The sequence below is a fragment of the Meleagris gallopavo genome, chromosome 15 (assembly GCF_000146605.3).
Source record: "Meleagris gallopavo isolate NT-WF06-2002-E0010 breed Aviagen turkey brand Nicholas breeding stock chromosome 15, Turkey_5.1, whole genome shotgun sequence".
NCBI classification, from domain to species: domain Eukaryota; kingdom Metazoa; phylum Chordata; class Aves; order Galliformes; family Phasianidae; genus Meleagris; species Meleagris gallopavo.
This window is the reverse complement of record NC_015025.2, coordinates 11038593-11048161: the sequence shown is the minus strand read 5'-3', so window position 1 is coordinate 11048161 and position 9569 is coordinate 11038593. Positions and strand designations below refer to the sequence as shown.

The following is a 9569-nucleotide window of genomic DNA, read 5'->3' as shown; positions in this document are numbered from 1 at the left end:
TAGTTACATGAAAATAAATATCTTGATCATATGGAAAATGCATCTTTGGAGAATATTTTTCCAAATTATTATTGTAGTGTACAGTATTCGGTAGAATACTTTTAAAATATTTCTAGGAATAAGCCAGCATAATAGCGATGTCTTTTGGTTTGTATGCTAAATAAGATGTCTGATCACCACAGGGCAAAGATTTTGTATTCTAGGCTCTCTCTTTTTCATTCTTAACATGAGTGCTTGAAAGAATTCAGGTTGGTCTAAACGTGCTATTTTGGGGGTACATCAGAGCATCCAAGAGTTTCATTTTTCAATGACACATAACAAGATACTGAACATTCTTATATTTGTTAGAAGTGTCAATGGTAAAAAATGCAGCACTAACAGATGAAGAACCAGTGTGAGGATGGATACAAAGCACCAGTGATCTGGAGCTGCACTCACAAGGGTACGAGCAAACCAGAAAGCCCATTTCCCATACAAGGTACTGCTGGAAAGCTCCACAACAGACAGAGGCTTTGCTCATCACTGCTTTAAGCAGTTCTGGAGTTCACAACTCTCTTCTTCTGAGCCACAAAGCCTCATTGATCTGCAGGGCCAGTCTTGTTAGAGCACGGCATTACTTCCTACTACAGATTTCTTATGGTAACTACAAGGAGCTCAGAGTCAGACCCAAAAGTCTTACACTCTTAGCTTTCTTCAGACAGTAACTTAGTCTGTAAGTTTTGGGTTCTAATTCGGTCATCTGCAAGTCTTTAAAATTACATTCTAAACCACTCCCCTAGAGGTAGTCAAAGAACAAAAAACCTAAGCAAAAAAAACCCTACTGATCTCATAATCTGGCTCTAAGTGTACAGTTAACAGTGGAAAACAAGAAGTCTTACAAGAAATAATGTTACTCTCATGCACGTTAAAATTAGCGAACAAATTGTGGAAAATAAATGGAGAACATCCTCAATATGAAATAAAAAAACGGGTCAGAGGATACATCCCACAATGGACAATAATGGTTTATCTTTTATGACTTACAACACAATGATCTGATTACTGAATGATAGAAGAAAGATGCAGTTTTACTTAATAAAATTTAGTACTGTAAACTAAAGGCAGGTTCCAAGATAAAAGACCAAATTAATTTATTCAACTGTCTTTTCAAATGAATTGTCTTTTTAAACAGATGTGTTTGTATCAAACCACCCCATGTCCCAAAGCATATTCACAGAGAAAAAAAGATCATGGACTTAGAGCTTTTCATAAAAGCATCATTCATTATTACACAGCATTAACTATTGCAAAAAAGAAAAAAATAGAACAGAACACGAGACAACTATTATAAGCAAAGGTCTAAAAGAGGTTTTGATTAAAAACTGCACATCCTCCACATCAGCAATGAGGTGGGATGCCCTTCAAGAAAAGCCATTTTATTCTTACAGTAATTTTGTCTCTGGCAAAAGCTTAGCTGTAGCAATTGTGCTGTCTGTGGGTAAGCCATGATAGATTACAAGCACACAGGCTTTCTTTCTATTTGAATATTTAATTATGTAGGTTTATGAAGACTCATTTATGTATTTTTTAAATGTTCTAGAAGTTGTTTCAGAGAATTTCTGGTTCATAAACTAATTTCGTACACCTCCACACGTGCAGTGGAGAAATGTCAATTGTACCTGGATGTTCTGGGGAGGAGGGAGTGGTGAGAGGGGCTATTCCCTAAGCGGCACAGAAAAATAGGTATTCATTTATAAAAATGCATGAACATACCTTCTGGCCAAGAAACAGACTTTTTGTGGACAGGACTGTGAAGCCATCTGCAGGAGTTCCCTCTGTTGTGCTGTCAGCACTGGCTGATTTGCTCACTTCTCCCTGCTTCTTCTTCCAAAAACAGAGTTAATTAGTTAACTCAAGACTCAGGGTACAACAGTGTTTAATAACACTAACAAATATGACATACACAAATGCTTACCAGGCAATAAAATGCTACAACAAACACTGGCATTCGGATTTTATCCGTAAGTCTGTAGTGGCTGATAAAAGCTGAAAGAATCACAGCAAAAATGACCTCAATGTCTGCATATCTATATATTCTTTTCTTGCCTATGATTGCACACAACTGAGGGGACGAATGCATTAAATGTTGAAAGATAAAATAAACTTTTAATAGCTTTCTAATGGTTTGTGTGCAGAAATCCTGTTTCTATTGATGTGTAGGCAGACATTCATTTTAAGGTACAAATCGGCTTGTCAGAGAACACATTTTGTCTCTTTGTGAAGGAGTGCCATCAAAGGTTTCACGAGACCTTTTAGAAATACTGCTTTGAAATGCATCTTTCCTTAGGGACGGTGCTGAGAAATACATCATGCTTTCTGCCTGCATACCAGTAAGGAATAGGCTGAACTTGTCTTTGTCTTGTCTGGTCATTTTCCTTTAGCTCCAGTAAAACTGTGGAGGGGCAGTTTCCTCAATCACCATTCCTTCCTTTCAATTATATGACTGAAGTAAAACGATAAGTTTCAGGAAATAATTGACTTACTGAATAAAAAAAGAGAATTAAGAAGCATCCTTTTCAAAGGATGCTTCATGCGGACAGTGAATTGACTGCTGCAGCTATCAATTGGTACCAAGAATCATTTCATATTGTGAACTGAATTACTACTTGTGAGCTCATTTCAATCTTTGTTGCCTCAGCACTACATATGCTGAAGCTGAAACACACGTGCAACACTAGGCAGCCACCTTTCTCCTATCACTTCTTTCCAAAGTATATAAACTAAATCTGTAGCTGAACAACCAAGACGACTGATACAAAGGTGTATTTGTGCTTCTAGAAGCTGTTGCCATGCTTTTCTTTACACAAATATTTTGAAAATTAGATTTTCATGGGTCCCATTTCAGTTCCCCTAGAATTTACTGTTAACTGAATACCAATATAGAAAGGAGACAATACAATTTATTGTGTGGAAGAAAAACAGAAACCCGCAACAGACTTCCTGCTTTTGTAATCAAGCAGGAAAAACAATCCAGATTTAGAAAAATTATTAGTGCACAGTTATAAGAAGCTTTGCACTTGAAATGTCAGCAACTAGGTGTTCTAATAAGGAGAATTAAATTCAACAGTCCAAAACACAGTGAAATGATAAAGATAGTGACCAAGTAAACGAGAGACATACAGGATGAATACAGAAGCTCTGTTTGACTCAGAAGGGAACATTTTCAAATGCAGTCTATTTCAGGAAAATGTCTGTACTTTTCTTCCTACTTCCATTATCTATTGATTTACAATGGTTATTTTGCAGAAAAAAACTTCCTTGGTTGCACGTGCACACATTAGAAAGATTCCCTACTCCTGAAACTAAAATTGGAAAAAAGGCAGCTACACGTTTTTCTTGGCTTTCTAGCATAAAAAAAATCATTTTTTGGACCTCTTGTTCTTCCCCTCAACTCCACCTTCCTTTTGAGTTAGTTTCATTGATCACTCAGAGTTAAAACACTAAGTCTAAACATGGAAGAATCTCCTTTATGTATACTAACAGGTGGACATTGTGGGTCTTCAGCTGAGCCAAAGAAATCGTGTGTAACCACGATTAATACAATTTCTCTGATGCTGCAAAAGCCTGAACTACCTGCTCTAGGAAAATTGCATCCTGCTTCAGAGGGACTATTTCACTCTGTCTGAATTTCAGCAAATGAACTACAGTAAGAGGAGTCTTATATTAACCTGGAACAAGAAGATTAATTCAGAAACCACAGAAAAAAACAACATCTGAAAACACAACTGACACGTTAATGGCTGCTGACATTATTACAAGGCAAGTGACCTAGAGTACTGTTTTTCTTCAACATTTACAACTTTAGAGTATACTCGAACAAAGTCCAACCAAGTTTACTCTGTCTAATGCAATGCAGACACTTGTGCAATCACAGCAAAGTGATCCCTACAGCTGCTATGTGAGATCCCACTTCTGTCTGCTGGTGCCTCCAGCAGTGCTCACCCAACAACCTGACAAAGAGTGAAGCACTCATCACTTGCCTGCCTGTCCTGCAGGCCTGTGCCACTTCTTCCACCTGCTGCAGGGATTGGGCAGCACTCTTCCCTCAGCATTTGCTTGTGCTTGTACTGAAATCACTATCTTTAACCACACGCTAAACTTCCCTAGGTGATGTTCCCTACAGCTTGTTTGGGTTGAAAATAAATGGATTACTCTACCTTGGATTTCCTTGCTCCTTTCTTTCCACCTGTTTTCTTTGATACAGTTTTTTTCTGTGATGGAGACTTTGCCTTCTTTGCTGGAGGTGGTGTGATGATGGCTTCCAGTTTTCCTTTTGAGCCCCGCTTCTTTGCCAACAGCTCTGGGTGAATATTGGGCAACACTCCACCACTGGCTATGGTGACCCCTTTCAATAGCTAATAAGAAAAATAAAAGTTGCAGATGACAAATTCCAGCATTTACACACCAACAATAGAAAATAGCGTTTGCTGCAAACTTCATACACTGTCTTGAGTTTTAACTGATTCTGCTACGTTTTTCAACATCTATCTTGAATAAGGCAACAAGAAGCAATATGAAACATCTCAAGTAAAGTTAATCACATATTGAGATATAACTGTAAAGGGAGTATATATTCTTCTTGCACATACGCTGTTACTGTGAATGTCACTTGAGCTCACACAAGAGCTGTTTCTTCATTAAGCTGTGAAGCCATGCAGTGAAGGCTGCTACCCAGCTACCAGAAACCAGGCTGCCCTGCAAAGCCCTCATGTCTGTGGCTGGGGATTCTTTGTTTTTCGAGGAACGGACCCCAAAGTCTATGGTACAGGACTGCAATATGTACCACGCTGTGTGAGACACAACGTATGTCTCCATTGCTGAATTTCCATCAGCAGGCATTTTTTTAAACAGAAATTATTTCTTAGAAAAAAGAACTTCAAATGGAGGGTAACATTTATACAAATCTCTATACCTGGAAGTCTTTCTTCAAAAAAATCTTTATGTAGTTGAAGAAAAGCAGATCAATACTCAAAAGTGTGCAGTTCATTCAAGCCTTTAAAAGCAGAGGTGAAATAAATCATGGTCTGTATTTAAAGCCACTTAAACCTTTTATTTTTTCCTAACATCTTACTGGGACTAATTAAGTATTAGGAAAGATAGAAACAGTGACATCAAAGTCTCTCAGGTATTTCCCACCTTCTGATTCACATTTACTGCTCCCCAACCACAACCCAGCGGGGCTCTCAGCTTACAAAAGGAGGTATTATTACGAAAGGAAAGCACTATCTACTTCCACACAAAAACAGAAGAAGGATGATTTCTTTTCAGCTTTATCCAATACACAGGGTTGGAACAATATCTTATCAGATGTTGTTTTACAGCACCTCCAAAAAAGGGACGTTAATTGTGGCCACTGCCTCTGGCTGACACCACAACACTGTAATAACAATGCCCAATTATTTTTTTGCTAAATCAGATATCTTGAAATCTGTAAAGGACACAGACTTGCAAGAGTTCCAGAACTCTTCATTCTGGGGTTGCCAAGACAGACTTCAATGGGAACAGGATAAGTCCCATGGAGTCCTAAGCTGGTTAAGGAAGAAGACAAAAACCAACCAAACAAAAAAGCGCTCTGAGAGTTTATGATAATGCTCTTGTCTTCAACAGAAGTGACTGCAGCAGTGCAAGCAAATGTCACACTGCATTTCCTGTGTATTTTCACGCATTGGAAGTATCCTGAAATATATAATTAAGCTGAGTGCTCTTTTTTGTCACACAGCCAGTGTGCTAGTGAGCGAATGGGCTGTTTCATGGTGGGCTGTTCAATAAGCAGAGGTCTTGAATTACAATTCAGCTATATGGAAAGACAATTTTAAAAGCCCTGAAGGAAATCCCGGCCCTCACACGGTGGGGTTTTTTCTTACCTGATTTAATTCCTCATCATTTGCTACAGCCAACAGGATGTGTCTAGGAGTGACTCGACCCTTCTTGTTGTCCCTTGCTGCATTTCCAGCCAGCTCCAGAATTTCCGCTGGGAAAAAAAAAGTAAGCCCCTTTTAATTACACAGTGATTTTTCTTAATGACCACAACATATTACTTAGCATCCATTAAAATATATATAAATAAATAAATGTGAATACTACAGTGTTATTCCTGACTGCTGTCATATAACCTCAGTGAAATAGCTACGCCTAAAATCACTGTATGCTTTCCTAGGTGCAGTCACCAAAGGCAGAATGCACATGTGAAGACCTGTGGTCTAAACTATATTTACTTTGTCGTCCTTACAAAGTCCCCAACTTTTCTGTGTTCTTCTCAAGTTTACTGTGTGTTTATTTCCCCCAGTTCCCTTTTCTATAATGTGGCAGAGGACCAGATGTACAAAGGTAGATTTTTTTAAAACCTGTCACAAATACGAATTCTGGCTTGCATGGCTTCCACTTTTTTAATTGCTAGAGAACTTGCTATTCTCAGTTCCTTACTTGTAATGTTATGGAAGCGTAAAACACACATCCAAGTTACGATACTGCAAATACAAGCTATGCAGATGCTACACTTAATGATTTTTTTTTGTCTCTTAAAGAAGTCGGCCAGAAAAGGTAACTGATAAATCATGTTTGTTTGCTCCTAGTAAGTAGATCATCCTCTTAAAAGAAATTTCCAGCCCTTATAAATTACACTTAACAGCTGTGCCTATGATGACTTTTATTGGAATTAGGAAAGATTAACTTGCTTTCCTATAAGGATCTACGAAGCGCAGGGCAGGAGCCTTACCTGCTAACTTCTCTGTCTTCCACTCAACAAGCCTTAGGCAAAGAACCTCATTAATTAAAACAAAGTCAGGGGAACAAGAAAAAAAGATATCGTATGTTTATCTGACTTCGCAGTTACAAGCTACAGCTGTCTTCATTATCCATACTTTTGTTATCCAAACTTTCACTTCCCTCTGCACAGACTGTTTCACCACTGCTTTTGGAACTCTACCTTCTCTAAAACCTGGAAGTGTTTGGAGGAGAAAGAAAAAAAAAAAAATTGCCTTTTATACACCTAGAACATGAAAACATGCTAAATTTAACATTAGAACTTGTGTATCAGAGTGCTTTCCTATTTAATAAGAAAATATATCAAGAAAGCCCTCCCATAAGCTTGCATTAGAGGCAAATAGAAGTAAATTAAGATTGTAATCCTAACATGAAAAAGATCAAAATCAAGGGTTGCATGACCACATGTCTTTACTGTAGCACACAGTAAATGTCAAGCAATACCACATAGCACAGGCTATGGCTTTTCATTAGACTGAACGTGATTCTCCAATTATTTTTCATCACAAGTCCCACAATAAGCTAACAATGACATCTGCAGGAAAACGTACAGCTGCTTCTACAGTGAAGTTTCATCAAGGATTTTGGTGGACTTTCACCATTTTTGTGTTCTTTAAAGTGGGCAATTTACTTTTTTATGGGGCAAGACAGAACACAAAGTTTAAGCCCTGGAAAGTAACTCTTATAACATCTCACGCTGACAACAATTAATTTATTTTTAAAGCAGGATTAGCAGGGTAAGGTCAACCTGGCTATGCTTTCCACACCTCCAAAGAACAGAATTAAGCTGGCATAATCCCTTCCACATACTTCTCATAAGCCACAGCTCAGACATTTGTGGTTTAGCCTGCCTTGCCTGTTGTGACAGAGGACCTGTATCACATTCCAAAGGGCAAGCTGTGCTCTTGGTTACACCCTGTGCATTCCCACTGACCTCAATAAGATTCTTTGGCACTGCAATGCCACCACCTCCACCTCTCCAGAGCAGGAATCGTTTTGTTTCTATCTCAGAGTTTACTACTGGCTGAAAAGCACGGCTGCAAGCAGCAGACTGCTTTTTGGTTTGCCTCTGCTTCCCCCACCTCCACTCCTTTACTGCGTCAGGCACTGCTGAACAGTTGGGCCGTGTTATTCTCTGCAACCCAAAGGCATAACTATGCAGGCAGGTCATTCTGTAACTAAAGAGTCTAAGAAAGTGTTATGCCTGTAAAGCACAGAGGAATGTTTTATTTGTTCCTCATAAAACTCAAATGTCTGCCCTGTACAGTGGAGAACTGTTCTTGCAAGTGCTAAGCCCTCTTCCTTGGACAGGAAACTCATTTTGAAATTACAGTTTTCTAATGGTCCTTTAGGGAAGTTGAGGTACCCCGCTTCCTTTTCGGGAACAGAACGCTTTGCACTGCTGCTGAGGACCACAAAAGAGGAGCTCAGGGAGAGGAGGAGGGCATGGAGGGTGGGTTTTTTCTTTTGACCTTCTCCTAACAGCTCCAGCCATAATCAGGCATTGCTTGTGCATGCAGAGAGCCCACAGCACAGGGAGCTGCACAACCCTGCTGTGTGCACAGGGCCGGACAGAGGGGACCCTCAGAAGGGATGGGGCCAATACAGAGAACAACTTCTTGATTTAGAACTGACAGAGACAAACCCAATCCAGACCCAGCAGATCAGAGCCTTTATGTATGCTGGAAATGGAGACCTTCTGGATCCAGATGGGATCCGAACTACGTGGCTGGATTCTGCTTGCAGCCATCTTCCCTTTCATACCTGATTTATCCTACTTTGAATCTACAAGATTTAAAGGGTGTTTCACCCAATGTTTTAAGCTAATATTAAGTGAGGCAAAATCTAGCCTTGTCAGTAAGGGAGTTGATTCACATTTCCAGAACAGTCTCTCTGAATGTAGGCACATGGTTAAAAGAGCAGTAGGTGGAAAAAGGTAATTAAAACTGGTTTGATCCCAATTCTGCAGTCAGATCCTTCTTTGTGGCAATGTTGGAAGCACCCATCTATCAGCTTCAAGGGGCTGAGTCACCAAAGAGCTCTGCTTCATTAAAGGTAACGTTCTAATGATGTGCTGCACCCCTACAGAGAGCACCACGAAGCTGGAACACAGGCAACCAAATGAAGGGCCTAATGCACAGATACATACTTGGTTTTTGTTAATACTGTATAAGGTTTAAGGATTGAATTATATCTAAATTTTTCATTTATGAACACAAAGCAATCGAAGTCTGCCTGAGTACGTGAACAAGTAAATAAATACTGATCATCTATGAGAACTCACATCAGATGAATGTTCAGGAATATCCATGCAATTCAACAGAATCAAGATGTAAAGCTTCACTTTGGCTGAGGCAAAATAAATAAAGTCCTACGAGCTTCCATATCAGACTCACTAGGCACATATATCCAGCCAGAAAAACAAAGCAAGATCACTTTGCAAAAATGAGGGCTCACAGAAAGGAGGAAAGTAGGTTGCATAATGTCTGCTCCGCATACATTTACTCAAGGTATTTCCACCCTAGAGAATAATTACATGGCCACCACTCAGGCAAAGGCAGCTATGAGACATACTTTATAGAAGGAGCTTTTTTTTTTTTTTTTGAACATGAGAGAAGTATACAAGTTGTTCATCACGACGAGCTTTCAAAAGATAAAACTCTTCAATTTTTGTATATTGAAATTTCGGTTACTAGGAAGAGATGCTCTTTATGGCTGGCTTATAAATGACTTTTAAATGCTTTTAAATGCATTTCAAATGACAAAAA

The 9569-nt window shown here is 39.1% G+C and overlaps 1 protein-coding gene across 1 annotated transcript; it reads right to left on the bottom strand.

The window, feature by feature from the left end:
* Positions 1-1409: 1409 nt before the first annotated feature.
* Positions 1410-6035, bottom strand: LOC104909340 (core histone macro-H2A.1; the record flags this gene model as incomplete). The annotated part of the gene is made up of 3 exons (XM_031555712.1): positions 1410-1863; positions 4197-4394; positions 5904-6035. Coding segments are annotated over 3 exons (492 nt in total), but the record flags the coding sequence as incomplete, so codon positions are not given.
* Between the last annotated feature and the right edge of the window lie 3534 nt (positions 6036-9569).